We start from the raw sequence: 22431 nt of genomic DNA, 5'->3' as shown, positions 1-22431 counted from the left end.
ATTAATCCTGATTAATTTTTTTAATGGCTTGACTGCCCTAAAACAAATACAAGCCCTGAATGACTGAACGTGTTCAGATGGTCAATTAAGGCCACCCAGAAAACTAATTCTGTCCCCTGACACCATTCTGAGAACAACCAGAAAATCTGAGATAGCTTTATCCTTCTATGACGCAAGTTAATGAAAAGTAAAAGAGAAGTATTAACACTTTTTGTGGTCGCTAATGAACTTAATTTGTGTATGGATGGATAAAATAGTTTGAGTTTTGGGTGGTTGTTAGATTACATGATTTTGTGTGTGTGTGTGTGTGTGTGTGTGTGTGCGCGCGCATGCAAAATGTAACCTTTATACCTGGAAATTCCATAATTTTAAAATTTTTGTGTTTAAGAAAATGGTCATGTTCATTTAAGGCAGGAGTTCTCAACCTTTTTCTTTCTGAGCTGTGCCCCCCCCCCCCCCCCCAAATGCTATAAAAACTCCATGGCCCACCTGTGCCAAAACAACTGTTTTTCTGCATATAAAAGCCAGGGCTGGCATTAGGAGATAGCAAGCAGGGCAATTACCTGGGGCCTCATGCCACAGGGGGACGTGCAAAGCTAAGTTGCTCAGGCTTTGGTGTCAGCTCCGTGTGGTGGGGCTTAGGGCCCCAGGCTTCAGCCCCATGCAGTGGGGCTTCATCTTTCTTCCCTGGGCCCCAACAAGTTGAATGCTGGCCCTGCTTGGCGGACCCCCTGAACCAGCTCACAGCCCTCCCAGTGGGCCCCAGACTCCTGGATGAGAACCATGGATTTAAGGGTCCTTTGGCTGAAATAACTGATAGATTCTTTCAGCCTTCATTTTTAATTAACAAAGTTATTAATTGGATATTAGGAAACACTATTTCACTAGGAGGGTGGTGAAGCACTGGAATGCGTTACCTAGGGAGGTGGTGGAATCTCCTTCCTTGGAGGTTTGTAAGGCCTGGCTTAACAAAGCCCTGGCTGGGATGATTTAGTTGGGAGTTGGTCCTGCTTTGAGTAGGGGGTTGGACTAGATGACCTTCTGAGGCCCCTTCCAACCCTGATATTCTATGATTCTATGATTCTAAAGTTTACTTTGTCTGGGAATTTCCTTATGTTTATAAAAATATTTAAGAATTTTGTAGTAACAGGACTCCTTGCAGATACTGTGAGCAGTTCATAATAAACATGGAACTCCTTGATGTTACTTGTGCTGTCCCTTTCTGGTAAAGAACAAAACAAATTGAAAATGACAAAATAAAAGGAATTCTTTACATTTAAGGATTTTACAAGGATTCATCTATCTGTATTAGTGTTCAGTATTGTGGTTATAGTAATAAATATGTTCTGGCATATCAGTTCAGGAGTTGACACTTTGCTTTCAACCACTAGTTCATGACTATATCAAGTCCTGGACCTTAGACTGGTGTAATTTTCATTCCCTGTATTGAAATTAATCCTCTTATTTGTAAAGATATTTATTGTATATGAAGTATTATTACATTTTCACTGTTATTTTGCAGATTCTCATTTAATATTCATGGCATCACCCAGTAAGGTGAAAAATCAAGTTTATGGATAGTGAAATTGAGATCTGTGCAATTTTCAATCAATTTCCATTTCTGTTTCTTCTCAAACATGAAAAGGAAACTGCCCTGAGGCTGATTCCAGAGTGTTATTAACAGTGATGAAATTGGGAGGACAATGATGTCTGACATTGAAGTGTGTTGCTGCAAATTTATCATTATCTGGATCTAAAGTGGCATCAGATATACAAAATATGCATGCTGGACCTCATAATCTGTCAGAGGGATGTAGAGGTGTTCATTTTGTTTATCAGGAAAAGCTTTAACTCAATTCTTTTATGTCATATGATTCTATAAGTACTGTATGTTCTCTCCTCATACCAGGGACCCCCAAGCTTTTCTGGGAATCTCCCCTCATCTCTCCCATTCACCTCAACCACTGTGTCCCCAAATCTCATGAATTGTTCCTCTTGCTTGGAAGAGCTAGGTAGCTGAGGATATGTCTAGACTGCAATTGGACACCCATGGCTGGTCTATGTGAGCTGGCTCAGGCTGGGGGTGCTCAGTGTAAGGGGCTGTTTAATTGTGGTGTAGACATTCAGGCTCAAGCTGCAGTCCACCATCTGGGACCCTCCTGTCTCTATGACCTCCATAACTAAATTGTATCCTTGGTCATGGCAAATCTCATCACTTTTCACTTACAAGAAAATGGTGGTATCCTGAGCATCAGGTTGTTGCTTTCCCAAATCTGATAGTGGGGAAACACTTTTCTGGATGCTGGTGGGGAGGAAGAAATGAAAACCCTACAATACACCTCTACCCCGATATAACGCAACCCGCTATAACACAAATTCGGATATAACGTGATAAAGCAGCGCTCCGGGGGGCGGGGCTGCGCACTCTGGCGGATCAAACCAAGTTTGATATAACATGGTTTCACCTATAACGCAGTAAGATTTTTTGGCTCCCAAGGACAGCGTTATATCGAGGTAGAGGTGTATATGTAACTAACAAAACTGTTCCCATTCTGCATCACATTCACTTGTTAGTGTGGGGAAGCCATGTTTCCCTACCCTTCATCTTTTTGTGACTTTAGAGTGTAAACTCTTCAGCAATTGTCTCTTTTCTGTGTTTGTACGGCACCCAGCACAATGGGGCCCTAATCCTTTAGGTGCCCCCATAATATAAATACTTACCTCTACTAATACTAAATTCATACATCAATGTTTGATAATCACTAATCACTGTAGTATGGATAAGCAGCTTGCATGTTTTACAACAGTTAGAATGACAAACAGCCCCATAGTGAATATAATAGTGAAAAATTAAAAGTACACCTCTACCCCGATATAACGCTGTCCTCGGGAGCCAAAAAATCTTACCGCGTTATAGGTGAAACTGCGTTATATCGAACTTGCTTTGATCCGCTGGAGTGTGCAGCCCTGCCCCCCGGAGCGCTGTTTTACCGCGTTATATCCAAATTCGTGTTATATCAGGTCGCGTTATATCGGGGTAGAGGTGTATTATGAGCTAGCTATCATTACATAGAATCATGACATTAGATTATATCTGCTCACTTTCCAGAAGCTTCTTGATTCTGTCAAACCAAGCCTTCCCTAACAATTCACAGCTCCATGTACTTTGCCCCTCTTGTTAATTTCCAGTGAGAGTTGATTCCACCCACTAATCTTTCCAATATGTAGAATATTCATGTAAATACTTCAAAGCGACAGTTTTTAAAAAACGAACAAAAAATTCATAAGAAATACAAAATGAACAAAATCCTGTTTGTTTGTTTTTAACAACCCTCCTTAGGATTTTAAGGAGAAAAAGTCAAAGGTGCAGAAGAAGAGGTGAGGGAAGGAGCAAGACTTAATCAAATAAGTGAAGTGGAGTTGTTCAGCAAGGAAGACTGCAGGGCATGAGAAGAAATGTGTAGTGAGAAATTCTGTGTGGTCCATGGACTTCCTTTAGATGCATTCAGTGGTAGACTGGGAATAACAGAAGTGAATGCAAGGAGTGAGCCTGCGCTGGGAGGTTTTGAGTAGAGGCCCTGAAGTTGATTAAGGTGAAGGTAGTAAGTGAAGATGTAGGAGTTGGGGACATGAGAGAAGTTTGAGAGGCTGGTGGCTTAGAGGTCATAAAAAGATCATGAGAGGGTGGAGGTCAACTGGGGGAAATGCAGTACTGCAGGAAATGAGATGGTTCTCTGAAAGGGAATTAGGCAAGCAAGAGCACAAATCTGGGTCAAGATCAGACCAAGAGAGTGACTATAATGGTTGATGGGGGAGTCAAATCACTCTGTTGTGCTGGGGGTGTTCCATGAGATCTTTCTAGGGAGAAGCCAGATATGAGTATGTTTCTTTGGCATGATTGCATTGGGTCAGGGAGACTGTCGCTAAACCAGGGGAGCACTTGCTTCTTTATCTAAATGGTTGTACCTGTGCACATAACAACTACTTTTCTACAATCTTACTAATTTTTTTCACTCTTGGTCAGATAAAGTTAAATACATGTGGGTTTTATTTTCCTGTGAGGTTATTCGGCCCTAAACTTGCTCTGATTCCAGGGAGCAGAATGATTGCAGTTCATTTAATTTCAGTCAGCAGCCTAGATTTGAACTGGAAAGAACAGATACTAATTTTTCCCCACTTGATCTGTTAGTCCCCTTGCTTTGAGATTATAGGACACAGAGTCACTCTGTGTTGTATAAACATACCTCACACAGCTCTAGTGGTTGGCCAAGAAATAAAACATCAGAATGTAGGTTAAAAGGCAGGGCAAAGTTTGAACAAAGTAAATAAACAAGTAATGGGTTGAATTAGGGAAACAATTATAAGTGAGCCTCTTGTACTGCAGAAAAAGGAAAATGGCATTCACTTACGGCCTGATCTGGCTCCGCTTGAATTCTGCCTGTTTAGTCTATTTAGCCCAGTAGTTCTATGTTGTGGCCTCCTATTATACCAGAAAAAAATTCCCTCCCCCTATTGTTCGGGGGCCACCCCTTGCATTTTGCCATAAAGAAAGGCCTCCAGGTAAAAAAAAGCCTATAATCTAGGCTTTTCTCCCGGACTCAATGCCGTAGTACTGAGTGCCTTACAAAATTATATTATTCAAGCAGGTAAACTAAACATAGTCTCACTCTTCAGGGCTCTCCTCCTTTCTCTACACTGAAAGAGGATTTTATTTTTATATTTCTCTATTGATATTAATAATATTTATTATAGTAAAATCATTATGAGAAAACTGTGGTGAAGCTTATAGCTTTTTCCTTTTGTCCAGAAGGCAGTTAAAGTTTACAGCCATTCTCAATTCTTTTTAGGAATACTATATAGGCATGGGCCAGTCCCCAAGAAGACCGTCTTCTGCTTTCACAAGTCTCACACTTGCTCTTGATAGACCCACAGATTGCAAAACATCCACTGACTACAATGGAGCAAAATTGGCCCTTTCATTCATATTCTCTTTAAAGGCTGTATGCAGTCAGCTATTACAAAATGACTCCAAAACCCAAGATATGCGTAATAAATAGCAGTAAAACAGGATATTCATAATAAAATAGCAATGTTACCAGGCAAAAACAGAGAGCTTTGTAGCGAAAGCTTAAATGTACCAAATTCACTGAAAGAACTATAGAGGCATAGAATGCCACTATACGGACAAATGAGCTGTTTAGCTGCAAAAGTGGCAAAACTCCACAAAGGATTAGAAACATTGTCAGGTTTAAAAATCAGAGGCTTGAAAACAAAATCCTTGTCTTTTACTGATAACACCTTAGATTATGAAAAATGAAAACCAAAAATTGAAATTTTAATTTGCTTTTCACCCCAGTTATGCCCCTTGTTTTAGTCAGTTTCATGCTCTGGTTCTGCTGCAAAAAATAGAGGGAAATGCTTGACTAAAATGGGATTTCTTCTTCTTTTTTATCACACTGAAAACAATCCAATTAGCTTTTTGTATTTTTGTCATTGTTGTTCCTACTACCTGAGTTGCCCTCTACACATAAGAGCAGTGGAAACATAGTAGGAAACCAAGCTACCAAGTGGATACGCAGCATGGAGAGAGGAAGAGAAGGCTCTATAAAAATTGAAAGGGGAGTTGTCAAGGGGAATGTTGTACATTTCCTCCCCCCCCACCCCCCAGTTAAGAAATCATGGGCAAGTTGATCTTGACTCATACGTATGGAATAGGTTTTCAAGCCCGGGGGTGGGGGTGGGGTGGGGGGTGGAAAGCTTTTAAAGAAGTAACCTCTTCTAAAGCACTGATGTTCAGGTCTGAGTCAATCTCCCTTCCTATTTCCCTAAAAACAAAGGTGACAAGTCAAATGGGTGTGTTATTTTTAAACATTGCTATTATGTTATCGAAGAAAACTGAAATTTGACTTCCACCATCACACTATCCATCTCTCCTCTTGGGCTGGTGCTTAGAGCAGTGCAGTGGGAGTAAGGCGCCTGTGTTTTCATTGGGACTCTACCACTGACGTGCTGCATGACTTTAGGGAAGTTCGTCTCTCATTGTGTGACCGAGTTTTCCCCGTTGTAAAATGGAAATCATATCTGCCTTTTGTACAATGCTTTAAGAGTCTCTGAACGTTGCTTCTAGAAGCACAAAATATTATAAAAATCTGATTGTAATGTTTTTGTATATGTTCACAGTAAACTATCCCTGGAATGAGGCTCTTAGAATGGCAAACAAGTGACCACTAGGATTGCTGCATTGGAGACTTTTGCATGAATTATCCAATGCAGCTCTTCAAACTCAGACATCTGCTTTGCATCCAGAATCTCTTGTAGGTTCTCTTCCTATTCCGTTGGCAGAGGATTGTCGCTCAGCAATACTAAGTTTAAGCAGGATATACTGATTAAGGAGATGATGCAACTTATAAGTGAGGGAACTGAAATCCTGATGGGTATTAATAGTCAGATTGCATTTGATGAGCCTTCATAATTTCAGTGCAATAGCAATGGTGATTCATGAGGTGTCAGCTGCTTAAAAGTGAGGTCTAATGGAACATAAATTTACAAAGGAAGAACTCTAGAATTATCCTTATGGAGTTATTTTGTAGCATTTTTAAAAGATCAACCCTAGCACAATTGTAACCAAATGTTGTAAAATGACATTGCATGATACACTTGAGATAATACATCGCTTGGTGCAGTTAATAGGAGCTTTCCTACTCATGGGAGCATTTGATAAATTATACAGAAAATACATCCTCTTGTTAATATTTTTTCCAAACTAAATTCGACACATACACTGTAAAAACTTAATAGCTCAAAAATTGAAGAACTTAAACTTCAAACTTAGAACGTGGCTAGGATACCTGAGGAATTGGTTGCCTTGCTAAGGCTTAAGCTACACTCAAATGTGCACCTGGCTTATTTATTTATTTATTTGTATAACTTATTTCAACGAGTGGGCCATAAACAAAGTTTTTAGCTATTAAAAATGTACAATTGAGCTTGCTGAATACCAGATTCCGAAAGATTTCTGTGGAACCTAAAGACGCCCAGCTCCAGTGAATGATGAGGTGAGATATTAAAATAGGGAACCAGGAGATCTCTGCTCTGTTTCTCTTCCTAGTTTAGCAGGGAATTGAACATAAGTGAAATGCAGTGCTGATGGAATTTGTGTGAGGGAACCATATCTGTCTCTCTTACAAGTCCTGCCATCACACCTGCAGAGTTCATAAATGCTGTTTATGCACTGTGAATAACTTCTTAATGCTTAAATAATCATAGCTATTTATCAAACTGAATTTATAAGCTCTGCAATTACATATTGCTCTTAACTTTCCCAGAACCTCTCAGGGAAGTCACATCTGCAGAGTCCTTCACATAGCTCCCAGAGTTTCAGAAGGGGCCCTTTAAAATGGGGGAGGGGAGAGAAATGCCATCAGCCATAGTAAAAGTAGTCCTGTTGTTTATGAAGGCTAATGTTCAAAACAACTTTGAAGTTTTTAAGCTAAGCCATTTTTGAGTGATGAGCCTACCAAAAAGTTAGAAGTCTTGTAAGTTCCATGTCTCCAAAATAAATTAATCTCAAACTTCCAGCAACAAAAGTGCCTCTTTGGCCCAAGGCCACACCTGATATATTTCAAAAGGAAGTTTTAAGAAATGTTCAAAGGGATCAAAATCAGGATTACTGTACAAATTGTCACAGCCTTCATTATATGAAGTTACCCAGGCCACTAATCTCTTTCTGAATTATGCAGAACAGTTTTAACTGGTTCAATATTTTTCCGAATTGGACCACAGCACCCCTTTAGTTACAGCTATAAAAAAATGCATGAAGTGTGTTAGTGTTTCTCAGATAGAGTCCTGCATCAGTGTCAGTCCATCTGTTACACCTGACTTTAACAAGACCAGCAGCTTTGTTCTCATTTTCCTAGTAATATTTGCATCCTAATCTAGGTATTTGTTTCCATTTAAAGGAGTTCCTTCAGTTGACACCACAGCACTCAAGAAAGAGAATGCTCTCCTTAAAGCTACAGACTCAGTTCATGATGAAGATGCTGAAGAGACAAATGTGAACTATCAGCAAAAGCAACAAAAACAGACTTTGCAGTTCCTTTTTTCCATGCTTCGAGAAGAATTTGAGCGTATGGACTCAAGGATACTCCCTCTATGTCTCCATCAGGTATCCCGTGTATCAGCATTGTTGTTACATGTGATTATATTTTTATACTATTTTTTGTCCTAGAACTTGTCCTTGCTAGGAAAAAAAATACTTTAACATGTTTTAGGTAACACATGCTAAAGTCCTACTTTAGACAAGTCAATTTGTAGTTTTAAGATGTGTTGTGGTTAAAGAAAACCCTAAGGGTGAGGTTTTCCTTCACTATCTAGTACATGTTAAAACTGCAAACTGCCTTGTGTTAAAATCCTAGTATAGTTATGTTAAACCACACCCTTTTTTATAGATATGGTCCCAGAGTAGGGTTGCCAGACATCCAGTTTTTGACCAGGGTTGAAAAGGTACCCTGGTGGCTCTGGTCAGCACTGCTGATCGGGCCGTTAAAAGTCCGGTTGACAGTGCAACGGGGAAAGGCAGGCTCCCTGCCTGCCCTGGCTCCGTGCAGCTCCCGGAAGTGACCAGCATGGCTGGCTCCTAGGTGCAGGGGCGGCCACGGGGGTTCTGCGCGCTTCCCCTGCTCTAAGCACTGGCTCTGCAGCTCCCATTGGCTGGGAGCTGCGGGGGTGGTGCCTGCGGGCCTGGGCAGTACACAGAGCCCCCTGGCTCCTCCGCCTAGGAGCTGGACATTCTGGCTGCTTCCGGGAGCCAAACAGAGCCAGGGCAGGCAGGGAGCCTGTCTTAGCCCCGCTGCGCCTCTGACCAGCAGCGTCTGGCTAGAGCCTGAACCCCTGCCCCAGGTCAGAACCCGCTCCTGCACCCTAACTCCTTCCCAGACTCCACACCCCTTCCTGCATCCCAACCCCTTGCCCCAGGTTGGAACCCTCTCCCACACCCTAACTCCCTCCCAGAGCCTGCATTCTTCACCCCCACCCTCACTCCCCCAACACCCTGCCGCAGCCCTGAGTCCCCTCCTGGAGCCTGCACCCCACACCTCCTCCTGTACGCCAACCCCCTTCCCCAGTCCTGAGCTCCCTCCCGCACCCAAACTCTCTCCCTCATCCCTGGCCCCACCCCAGAGCCCACCCCCCCCCCCATCCGGACCCTCCCCTCTACCCCAGCCCTGAGCCTGCTTCTGCACCCTGAACCCCTCATTTCTGGCCCCACCCCAGAGCCCTCACCCTTTCCTGCACCCCAAGCCCCTGTCCCAGCCCAGTGAAAGTGAATGGGGGTGGGGAGAGAGGGAGGAGGGGATGGAGTGAGAGGGGGCAGGGCCTTGGAGAAGGGGCGGGATCGGGGGCAGGGCAAGGGTTTCAGTTTGTGCAATTAGAAAGTTGGCAGTTCTATTCCAGAGTTGAATACATACAGTTTAGGGGGGACACATCTGTTTAAAATCACTTAAAGGTTGTAAAAAGCAACAGAGTGTCCTGTGGCACCTTTAAGACTAACAGATGTATTGGAGCATAAGCTTTCGTGGGTGAATGCCCACTTCGTCGGATCAGCAATGCTGACCAGAGCCACCAGGGTCCCTTTTTGTCCAACGAAGTGGGCATTCACCCACGAAAGTTTATACTCCAATACATCTGTTAGTCTTAAGGGTGCCACAGGACTCTCTGTTGCTTTTTACAGATCCAGACTAACACGGCTACCCCTCTGATACTTAAAGATTGTAGACATTGGTATAAGTAATAATAGATTGGTTCTCTAAATAGCATTTTAATCTGGAAATACTCTTATTGCAGACTTTTGTTTCCAGCGTTAACTTAATGTATGGATGGTAAGGATCACTCTTACTCAGTTGAAGGTGGTTTTTATCCCATTAATATGTGCTGATGATTCTTCTTCCATGTAACCTGTCATAGTGCAATCACTATCTTAGCTCCACATCAGGCCAAGAGAATAGGCAGTGTTGTAAGATGTATAGCTGTGGATTTGAAAAATAAGTGAGAATTAATGTTCAGATGTTCATTTCTGCCATGTAAAAGAAGCAGTGAGAGATAAAAAGGCATCTTTTAAAAAGTGGAAGTCAAATCCTAGTGAGGTAATTAGAAAGGAGCATAAACACTGCCAAATTAAGTGTAAAAATGTAATAAAAGCCCAAAAGGAGTTTGAAGAACAGCTAGCCAAAAACTCAAAAGGTAATAACAAAATGTTTTTTAAGTACATCAAAAGCAGGAAGCCTGCTAAACAACCAGTGGGGCCCCTGGATGATCAAGATAAAAAAGGAGCACTTAAAGACGATAAAGTCATTGCAGATCTGAGGAATTGTCACAGACTGAAGTGTCATTAGAGGAGGTTTTGGAATTAATTGATAAACTTAACAGTAACAAGTCACCGGGACCAGATGGCATTCACCCAAGAGTTGTGAAAGAACTCAAATGTGACATTGCAGAACTATTAACTATGGTTTGTAACTGTCCTTTAAATCAGCTTCTTTACCCAATGACTGGAAGATAGCTAATGTAACGCCAATATTTAAAAAGGGCTCTAGAGGTGATCCCGGCAATTACAGACCGGTAAGTCTAAGGTCAGTACCAGGCAAATTAGTTGAAACAATAGTAAAGAATAAAATTGTCAGACACATAGAAGAACATAAATTGTTGGGCAAAAGTCAACATGGTTTCTGTAAAGGGAAATCATGTCTTACTAATCTATTAGAGTTCTTTGAAGGGGTCAACAAACATGTGGACAAGGGGGATCCAGTGGACATAGTGTACTTAGATTTCCAGAAAGCCTTTCACAAGGTCCCTCACCAAAGGCTCTTACATAAATTAAGTTGTCATGGGATAAGAGGGAAGATCCTTTCATGGATTGAGAACTGGTTAAAAGACAGGGAACAAAGGGTAGGAATAAATGGTAAATTTTCTGAATGGAGAGGGGTAACTAGTGGTGTTCCCCAAGGGTCAATCCTAGGACCAATCCTATTCAACTTATTCATAAATGATCTGGTGAAAGGGGTAAACAGTGAAGTGGAAAAGTTTGCAGACGATACTAAACTGCTCAAGATAGTTAAGACCAAAGCAGACACTGAAGAACTTCAAAAAGATCTCACAAAACTAAGTGATTGGGCAACAAAATGACAAATGAAATGTAATGTGGATAAATGTAAAGTAATGCACATTGGAAAAAATACCCCCAACTATACATACAATATGATGGGGGCTAATTTAGCTACATCTAATCTGGAAAGAGATCTTGGAGTCATCATGGATATTTCTCTGAAGATGACCACGCAGTGTGCATCGGCAGTCAAAAAAGCAAACAGGATGTTAGGAATCATTAAAAAGGGGATAGAGAATAAGACAGAGAATAGCTTATTGCCTTTATATAAATCCATATTACACCCACATCCTGAATGCTGCGTATAGATGTGGTCTCCATCTCAAAAAAGATCTACTGGCATTAGAAAAAGTTCAGAAAAGGGCAACTAAAATGATTAGGGGTTTGGAATGGGTCCCATATGAGGAAAGATTAAAGAGGCTAGGACTTTTCAGCTTGGAAAGAGGAGACTAATGGGGGATATGATTGAGGTATATAAAATCATGAGTGGTCTGGAGAAAGTGAATAAGGAAAAGTTATTTACTCGTTCCCATAATATAAGAACTAGGGGCCACCAAATGAAATTAATTGGCAGCAGGTTTAAAACAAATAAAAGGAAGTTCTTCTTCACACAGTGCACAGTCAACCTGTGGAACTCCTTGCCCGAGGAGGTTGTGAAGGCTAGGACTATAGCAGGGTTTAAAAGAGAACTAGATAAATTCATGGAGGTTAAGTCTGGCTATTAGCCAGGATGGTAAGGAATGGTGTTCCTAGCCTCTTGTCAGAGGGTGGAGATGGATGGCAGGAGAGAGATCACTTGATCATTACCTGTTAGGTTCACTCCCTCTGGGGCACCTGCCATTGGCCACTGTCAGCAGACAGGATACCGGGCTGGATGGACCTTTGGTCTGACCCAGTATGGCCATTCTTATGTTCAATGGGCTAGTGCTTTCTCCCCTGCAAAGGGTGACTGGGAGTGTGATGATAATGTAGCATAGATATGTGGCTAGGATCTTTTGCACTATAATACACAGTTCCAAAATGTTGTTTTGCTGAATGATGGCCCTACATATTGACCAGAAGGATGTATTTTGAGGGGATCACTTTAGCTTCCTTTTTCTTATGGTGTCTGACAGTGCTACTTGATGGACTTATTCTTTTGCCATCGTTGTTGAAAACAGAGCATCTGTGTTCTCATTTGAAACTGTTCTTCAGCTGATTTCTGCGGCATAGTGGTTCCTTTGCTGCTGCATTGCCTCTTGTTGTCAGTGATATAAATGACCAAAATGAGTAATAAATAAAATAGGCGTCAGGTTCCATAAATATATTTTATATTAAAAAATAAATATTTTACTGGAAGTTTACATTAAAAATGGTGCTTTAGTGAAAAGTTTCTATTTCCTTGCATTAATTATGTATGTGAAACTTTGTTAGCACTAATTTAGTCTCTTGCCTGAAACAGAGTCTATATTTTGTCCTGGCTCGTGAATATCAACACCATATAAAGAAGGCATTGTAAATAGTGCAGAGATTTCAAATTATTTTACATATATTAATGAATTTATCCTCACAACTCCTCTGTGAGTATGGGAAGCAGGTAAATTCTAGTTGTTGTTCTACACATGAGGCAACTGAGGTACAAAGAGGCAGATTCTTTCAAAGTCATGCAGGAAGCCTCTGGCAGAACTGAGAATAGAATCTGTTTCCTGACTCCCAGCCATGTGTTCTTACCACAAGAACAACCTTCCTTCCTGAGAAAAATGAAACAAGCCCTATGTTGTCCATAGTATATTTTTATTAAGCTGGAAAAAATGAAATTGTTGGAGAACAAAGCTTGTTATTTTCTTGTGAAATGAGCACTAATTAGAGTATCATCTTCTGTGGAATGGATTAATCTGTCATGAAGGGCCTGATTGAGATTTACTAATATAGCCTGCCAATAACTTGTATATGTAGTGTGTTTCTATCATTTTCTAATATGATGAGCCTTGACGTCTCACAACCGTTCATCCAGTATAAAATTAATTTTAATCACTTTTTATTTCATATGAACAAGTGCAATTTAAAACCAACTGCTGTATTAAAGAATCACTACAGCATTAAAATTCAGAATGGTATAATAAAAAGCTCACAATAGTTGTTTTCCAGGCATCACTATACTAGAGCGTGTAATAAGGATTAAGTTTAATTAAGTAGAAAATTATCCTTTGATGTTTAACCGCAGCACATGCTTTTCAGATTTCTAGGAACATGCACATAATTTTTGTTTCTGCCATTACAAGACAAAAAATATAAATGCTCCTTGAGTTGTTCCAGGAATTTCTGGAACTACCATTCCAGGCAGCAGCCAGGATATACAAAAATATGAGTCTTAGAATTCATCTGTCAATTCCCCTTGGGAGATGTTGGCTCGGAATAGTCTAATAGGACTGAGCACCAGGAACACCCAATTTGTAACCCAAGCTCTGCCACTGACTTGCTTTGTACCTTGGGCGAGCAATTCAAGCACATTTTTGACCGCGCCCACTAATTGAGACACTCCGAAATGTTCAGAGGTAATAATCACCCATTGCTCCAGCTGAGTCAAGGGAAAGGGGGTGGGTCAGCTTTTGTGGCCTGCATCATGCGGGAGGTCAGACTAGATGATCATAATGGTCCCTTCTGACCTTAAAGTCTATGAGAAGTCAATTGAATATCAGACACTGCATTTCTCAAATTGAGCACTCAAATGTCGAGGCATCAACAATATGTGGGCCCTTCTTAAAATTTTTGCCTTAGCCATACTATGCCGGTTGTCAAATAGGAATAATGCAAACTCTCAATGTATTTGAAGATTGATTAAGTAATGTTTGTTAAGGCTTTTGAAATTGTAAAGTTCTGTATAATTGCTAAGTGATGTTTTTATTTCTGAGCTGTATATGCTTCACCTTGTTAAACAAAACTCCTTTTTATTTCAGAGCTCTACAGGAAATATTGCATAGTTCTTGTGCACACTTTGCCTGTCTCTCACAAGTACAGTTAATACCTTACTGTCTCAAACTGAGAAGTTGTGTTTGCAATGAGGGAGCATGGGAATGAAAGGCACATTTCAGTGAATAAATGTTGGCTTTTCTGCGCCATCTGATTCCATTAGTCTAGTTTCCATTGCTGTTGGAATTAGCTCTGGTCATCTCCATAAAACTCCAAACCACCAGCTCAGAACCAGAACATCTCTCTCAGCCTGGAAATACACCCATCCTCTGAGAAATCTAATAGTTTGGTTATTTGAGGAGATGCCTTGAGTCCTCCTGGCTAGTTACATGGACGGTAACAGAATGGTACCTCCACAGTTTTAAATGCAAGAGATTAGTCCTCTGTGGCAATACCAAACAAATGGATCCCTTTACTTGGTGAACACAAAAATACTTGCTATGTTCTACACCTATCCTACTATGCCATTCAGGCTATTTGTCTGGGAGTTCTGCTGCTGCTAAATACTTACAGTTCTGGTTTTCCAGTACCAATTGAAAGTCCATTGCTACATAATCAGTAACATACCCATTTTAGTAAACTCTTCGTTTAAAAAATTACTCAGTTTTGTGAACACTATATTGATACTGTATCTTGGTTTTATTTATTTCCATGTCCATGTTTTGATATGGAAAGTTTCTCATGGTAACTCACTGGTGAGTATTATAGATCCCCTTCTGTATCAAACTACAGAAAATATGAGTTGTTTGTGCCCCCAGCTGGGAAGTTTTAGCTCTTTAGCTGTAGCTATAGCACCTCATGCTTTTAGCTCTGGAGATCTCCACTTTAGTCCCCAGTGTATTGGCCGAGATGATGGCCATCACTCTGGTATTTAGCCTCAGGTTATAGGCTGGTTGAGTTTCAAGGATTAGAGGTTAATCTAACCTCTTCTTTTTTCTTCCTTCTTGCATTAATCCCATGAAATGTGGTCTGCCCTATGAGTCCTCTCCCTCCAAAGTACTCTGTTCAATGCCATATCCTCTATCGTACTATATACTGACCTGTCTTCCTTTATGACATCCCTCCACTTCTTCTTGGGTTGACTTATCAGTCTTTTTTTCTTGGTGGACTTTGTCTCAGTACCGTGCTTTACGTGACCAAACCATCTGAGCCTGCACTCCCTCGTTTTTTGTTTATGGGTGTTAATTTGAGTATATCTCTAACATCCACATTCCTCATGTGATCTTTCTTACTTATGCCATTCATCGACATCAACAGTTGCATTTCTGTGGAAAAGATTATTTGCTCATGTTTCTTCTTTGTTGCCTAACACTTAGCACCAGACAGTAAAACCAAACGGACCATGGTTTTATAGACTTTCCCTTTTAATCTTACTGGTATCTTCCTGTCACATGTTACACCACTTATCTCTCCCCATTTGAGCCACGCTTTTATTATTGTAGCTCTCATTTCATCCTCCATTTCCACATTTTCCTTGATTCTGGAAACCAGATACTTGAAACTTTGTATTTTCAGTATTGTCTGTCCCTCTAATTTCAAGGATAGTTCTGCATTGTTCACATTATTGAAATTACATACTATATATTCTGTTTTTCCTCTGCTTATTTTGAGCCCATGTCTCTCCAACAGACTATTCAAACCGGTCTTAAACATTTTTACATGATCTTCTGAAATATTACTTCAAATAATGAGACTTCCTTCCTTACATAAATTTTACCTGCACTTGTCCTTGGCAATGTTTTGATTTCCAAATTAAACTGAAATGGTACTATGGATTCTATATGGAACAGGGAAAGTACACTGGCCTCCTGTCTATCTGCCAGATAGCTTTTTGTTTGTTATGACACACATGGGTTAGGTCAGACTAGATCTGGTAGAACAGTCTTTAAATGCTGTCTCTCTGTGTTTCTCATTGTTTTCCTTTGGCAGAGCTGTCACTTAATGGTCATGTTTAACCCATTCTGTTACAGCAATGTCATTAAAAGGGGAAAAGCCTTAAGTTGGTTCTGCCTCATAAAATCTATAATGCAGGTCATAGAGCTGCCATCTGGCTTCATTTTGTGCCTGCTGTCACGTTGAAGGGTTTTTTGGGCTATCAAGACCCTGGGCTTAGTGAATTGAGGAAAGATGGCTAGATGCTCTTCCACCTTGTAGACTTATGCAGAGGAACAGCCTAGATAAGAGGCTGGGAGGGAGAACCTGAAGTGAAAGTACGTGGTTCCTGCAGTTGTACAGAAAACAATTTTATCACAAGTCTGACAGTAGTTGATACTTTTCTTAAAGCCCCAGGTTCTGAAATCCTGTGATTTACATGACAATTTCAGCTTTCATTAAAAAAAAAAAAGTTTCTGGCCTGTGTAGTTGTAGAAAAAAGCTTGAAAATGTAACCAAACTGTAATTTATAAACTCAAAAACTAGAATATGAACTCTTAAAAATTAAGATAATATTATACATGCATGACTATAATAAAGAATCAGAGAATCATGATGTTAAACATTATTTTCTTTTTCTTTTTCCTTTACAGATAGCTGAGGCCTATTTTCAGGAGGAGGAATGTATCCTTTCATTGATCAAAATTAACAATGCTCTATTTTGTAAAAAATTAAAGTGGCATCATAATCAAAATTTGAAAGGAAAAAGACTTTGATGGTTAACAGGCTGTGGACCAGGGTTAGGAAAAGGTGAACATGCCATGTTTTATAGATGAGTAAGCTTACAATATGTGCTTTCTGCTGTGTTTTCCTAGCAAGCTAGCTGGAGTACAAGTAAAGAAATAAATCCCCCTTCCCAAAGCTGTACTGATATAATTGGTAATGCCTGCACAGAAACAAAGACATAAGCAAAACAATTGTGTGCTTCAAAGAAATCAACTGTTTTACATGAGAAATCCTCTTCTGAGTATTAGGCATTAAGAATATGCCTTAGCCGAATAGGATATACACCTCTACCCCAATATAACGTGACCCAATATAACATGAATTTGGATATAACACGGTAAAGCAGTGCTGGTGGGGTGGGGGGGAACTGTGCACTCAGGCGGATCAAAGCAAGTTTGATATAACGCGGTTTCACCTATAACGCGGTAAGATTTTTTGGCTCCCGAGGCCAGCGTTATATCGGGGTAGAGGTGTATATCCTAATTTATAAAAATACTACTGTAGTGTTCTACTGTTCTCTGCATCAGGATAATGATAACCAGTTCACAGAGTTGAAGGAGAACTTGGCGATAACAAAAGCAAAACAATAATGTATGATTTTTACAACCCAAACGTTTATTGGTCAAATGTTACATCGGGATACAGTTTAATAGTTTCCCAAACCACAAACAGTTGCTTCTTGGAACAGCTAGTTCTGGGGCACACATGGGGAGAGGTTACTCTTGACCTATTCCTAAATAATACACAGGACTTGATTCCAGGAGTTGAGCCAGTCATAGTGACTATAACATAATCTAACTTAATTTCATCCTAGGAGGGATTGATCATCCTAAAATCTTATGCTGTGATGTTATACTTTAGGAAGTATGGTTTTTCAAAAAACTTAGGAACGCTTTAGAACCTAAAGATGAAAGTTAAGAAATATAAATCCTTAGTATGGGTGTGGAGGCTACTTAAGTATATCACATTACTCATAGAACTTATGCATATCCTTAAACAAAAAAGAAAGCAGAAAGGAAAGGTAATTTAAAAATCATTCTGATTAAATAGCAAAATACAAGATTTTATTCAAGTCCCAGAAAGTATTCTTCCAAACATGAAAATCTAGCCCAAGTAATATTAAACTGTAAACCTCTACCTCGATATAATGCTGTCCTCAGGAGCCAAAAAATCTTACCGCATTATAGGTGAAACCACGTTATATCAAACTTGCTTTGATCTGCCAGAGTGCATAGTCCCGTCCCCCCTCTCCGGAGCACTGCTTTACCGTGTTATGTCAGAATTCGTGTTATATCGGGTCATGTTATATCGGGGTAGAGGTGTATTTAGAAAGGGATAGAGAATAATTTTGAAAATATTGTAAAGCTAATATTTAAAATAGAATGTATGTCACCACCTTGAGAATTACTTTTGGTCATCCCATCGAAAAAAGGGATAAGAAAGAGAGAAAAAAAATGAAAATGTAGAGGCATGGAAAATATTTGTCAGTAAATGAGATAAAAGATTAGGGCTATTTATTTTAGAGAAGACATGACAGAAGTACAGTATAGAGAAAACCACATGGGTGCTCATATTTCATACTAGAAGAATGGTTTTAATTGAAAACCAATACCTTTAAAGCTAGTCAAAGGAAATACGTTTTTAACACTATGCTTGGTGAACCTATGGAACTCAATGCGACGAGATAGTGAGGCAAAGAATTTAGCCTGGTTCAAAACAGGATTAGACATTTATATTAATAGTAAGGGTAGCTAAAATTATGCTAATAATAAATATTTGTAAGGGATAACAGCTCTTGCAACCATTAACTCTGAGGAATTAGGAAAGAATTTACCCCTAAATGTACTCTTGCATAATTATTCATGATAGGGATTTTAAACTTTCCTCTGAAGAATCTGATATTAACAATTAGTGGAGACAGGATACTGAATTAAATGCCATCGGTCTGATCCAATAAGGCAATTGCTGTGTTCTGTGTTTTATTTTCTAATAAGTTTATACAAAGCAAGGAATATTAACTCCTTTAGTGCTGTTTGTTTACGGTGTCATGCTCTACATTTGTATCCCATAGTTAGTAAAAAGAGCAAGTACTTCTTGTGTCTTTGTGGTGATTACTATATTATTTTATTTGGTATAAATAATGCAAATATTGTGTCTATATACTCAGAACCTGATTCACTCTGTTTTCATCTCCGGTATATTGCCTAATGGAATTTGAAATAGTTGAATGTGTAAACACCTGGCAAGAGGTGGTTTAAAATAGAAGGATTATTAGCTAACTTTATACTGCTTGGCAGGAGTAGAATTAGTAGAAAAGTATACAGCTTTTAGAACACACTTGTAGACACAGTGAAGGCCCTGCAGAGGGGTGGAAAGAGATTGTTGGTAAAGGGGGAATGGTAAGCATAATCTCAAAATATTTCACAAAAAATGAGACACCTTCATGCTTCAAAAATAGATTGTCTGAGGAGTAACTTTTGCTGATGGCTGTTCACAACTTACTGCAGCTGTGCAAATAAAGTATTAGAAGTTCTTGTCCTAAGAAGGGGAAATCAAAATGCTTGAAGTCCTTTAAAGTTATACTCTGTGTTTTGGGGGGATAGCTCAGTGGTTTGAGCATTGGCCTGCTACACCCAGGGTTGTGAGTTCAATCCTTGAGGGGGCCATTTAGGGACCTGGGGTAAATATCTGTCTGGGGAGTGGTCCTGCTTTGAACAGGGGGTTGGACTAGATGACCTCCTGATATTCTATTATTATTGGTTAAGCTTCTACAGTATGCTTAGTGCTGTTCAAAACACAGAGGAAGATAGTCTCTGTCCCAAGAAGCTTACAGTCTAGACAGACACACAATGCACTTGATGTCTTTGGATTTGGGTGGTTCTGTCTTAGACTGTAGTAATGCTTGTCTTTGCTTTTGTGGTGAATTTTTTTTAAAGTAAATTAGTTAACACAAAAATGTATAATGTGCCTGCACTTAAAAACTCATAGTTGATCAAATATACTTTCTCGGAGTCAAAGTTTGTGGAAAGAGATGATAGTGTAATAAAAGAATCTTCCATGCTGCTTTTAGGAATTTTTTTTTCAACTCTTTTTTTTCAGTTTATATTTAGTTTAGTTTAATAATTTATTCAAGTCTATTAGAGTGCTGGCCATATAACCACTCACATCCATTTTGGTACTTGTGTATCAGGTTTCGGTCATAGAACTAGACTATGTCCTTTTGAACGTGGTGTCAAATTTAAGTATATTCCAATATGTCTGTCTGTATCTGTATTTCTCTTTAACCTTCTATTCAGATGAGAAGGCAATGAAGTTCATTCAGCTTGAACGACTATATCATGAGCAGCTACTTGCAAATCTTTCTTCCATTCAGGAGCAGTGGGGTAAGTACAGTGTGTTCTAATGTGGTGGAGAGGAGAGTTATCTTTTAGATACAGCTTATGGAACTTGTTCTTTCTAAATAATAGAACAAATATTTTTCCAGTCAATACTGTGTTGCAAAACCAAAAGTAGCCTTTTCACCAGAACCTTTAGGAGCCTGTCGTGAGAAAATTATTCTTTCCTGGGATTTTTCTCCTGTCGTCTTTGTGAAGAAAAGGCATGCTTCGGGGATCATTCTTTATCTTGATCAGTTTCTATACTTTGAATTCTCTACCATGGTTGATTCATATATTCTTGGGTGAAACTAGCATGACATTTGTTTCGTTTCGTGAATGCAGCACAACTTACTGTGTCATGATGATATGCTTTTTATCGAGTCTTCTTCATAATTGTACAGTGTACACAGAACAGATTTGTTTTATTGATAAAAAACAAAATTGGACTTGAACATATTTTGCCATATACTAGTCTCTTTGGCTTCCATGGTTTTATGGCTAAATAAATACTAATTTTTTAGCAGTGTGGCTAAAACTATTTGTGGCTTAATTTAGAAACAAAGTGGAAAACAGCAGTGCCCAGTACAGATACAACTCTGAGGAATTCAGCTAAAGGACTTAACAATGAAGAGTTAGAAAATCTTGCTAAACTTTGTACATCACATCAAGAGTAAGTATAGCAAACCTTATTACTTTAGCAAGTGAAAGTGTACTTCCTTGTTATTTGTATGGCAGATGTTTGAAATGGATTCAACTACATCCCCCAAAATAAAAATTGTACCAGTTGATTAAAATGGATCAAAATCAATTCACAGCTACAAGACAGATGCTGTTCTTGATAGGAAACATTTGTTTTGATCTGTAGTAAGAATACTTTATTCTACATTGACTTCTCAAACTGGATTAATATTGGTAAAAGAATTTCTACAGACTCCCGGTATTACTTTTATAGTCTGGGCAGTTGAAGAGTTTATACTTTGATGACATTGCTGCCTTCTTTTGCTGAACTGGTGAGGGCTTCAGTTGGACAAAATTGTCTTTTAGTCCCCAAATATACAATCATGATCAGTCATACTGGGTGGCAATCCTCATGTAAAGTGTGATATGATGTAGTGTGTGCTAAGAAAGTTACTATTCAACTTGAAACAAAACAGCAGATGAAAACTGTGTACTGTAGAGATACCAGATTCTACAGTCTGATGTAGTTATCTGGTCATGTTCTGGCAAGACACAAACACAATTAATTCAAATGTAAAAATCATCAATGAGGAGCACTTTAAAAGTTTAAAGTTCAAAGTCTGGTGCCTGCAGTACTAGAAGGCTGATGAAGCATGCTTGTGACTTGCTTGCACTTTAACCATGGCATAATTCCTGCCACCGCTTGCGTTTAGCAAGTCATTCAGAAGAGATTACAGTCAGATCAATCCGTGACTAACAGTTGGGTCCCTTAAAGCCAAGGTGTTTAGGCATGAGAGTTAAGTAGTTTCTTTCTATATAGCAGAGGAGCTGCTCTCATATTTTTGAGTTTTTCTAGTGCCATTGGGAAGGAATGCACCGCAGGGACTCTCTTCACCTAAATCAATTATATTAATAATAATAAATAGTGCTTAGTTTATTTATTTATTTATTGTAGTGTCATAGAAATGTAGGGCTCAAAGGGACATCGAGAAGCCATCAAGTCCAGCCCCGACTATACCTGACAAGTGTTTGTCCAACCTGTTTATAAAAACCTCCAGTGGGGATTCTACAACCTCCCTTGGAAGCCTTATTCCAGTTTTTCACCACTCTTCTAGTTAGAAAGTTTTTCCTAGTATCCAACCAAAATCTCCCTTGCTGCAGATTAAGGCCATTACTTCTTGTCCTACCTTCAGTGGACGTGGAGAACAATTGATCACAGTCCTCGTTGTAGTTTGATAACTACTGTTTTCAGTATGGTCTTTCAACCAGTTATGCACCCACCTTATAGTAATTTCAGGTGGACTGCAGTTCCCTAGTTTGCTTATGAGAACGTCATGCGGGACTGTGTCAGAAGCCTTACTAATATATTTATATAACATTATAAAATAACAAGAGGCACCATGACCTGAAGGTCAACAGACTTGGGACTGTTCTGGATTGGCGGGAGCCCATTCTGAAGGAAAGAGGCTCTCACAGAGTATACCTGGACAAAAAGTTCCCTTTCTATTATGCTGAGGCTATGTCTACACTACTGTGGGATTGATGCTGCTGCAATCGATGCACCGGGGGGTCGATTTAGCAGGTCTAGTGAAGATTCGCTAAATCAACGGC

The 22431-nt window shown here is 39.6% G+C and overlaps 1 protein-coding gene across 2 annotated transcripts in view; it reads left to right on the top strand.

Annotated features, from left to right (window-relative positions):
* Positions 1 to 22431, top strand: part of CNST (consortin, connexin sorting protein) — a 96181-nt gene that overhangs the window by 38634 nt on the left and 35116 nt on the right. For both annotated transcript variants that reach the window (XM_034764981.1, XM_034764983.1), the window contains exons 5-8: positions 7959 to 8164; positions 16633 to 16663; positions 20062 to 20148; positions 20698 to 20812. In XM_034764981.1, coding sequence (XP_034620872.1) covers positions 7959 to 8164; positions 16633 to 16663; positions 20062 to 20148; positions 20698 to 20812 — 439 coding nt within the window. The remainder of the gene's footprint in view (positions 1 to 7958; positions 8165 to 16632; positions 16664 to 20061; positions 20149 to 20697; positions 20813 to 22431) is intronic.

The sequence above is a fragment of the Trachemys scripta genome, chromosome 3 (assembly GCF_013100865.1).
Source record: "Trachemys scripta elegans isolate TJP31775 chromosome 3, CAS_Tse_1.0, whole genome shotgun sequence".
NCBI lineage: Eukaryota > Metazoa > Chordata > Testudines > Emydidae > Trachemys > Trachemys scripta.
Note: the sequence above shows the minus strand (reverse complement) of the source record. Positions and strands in the feature narration are given on the sequence as shown.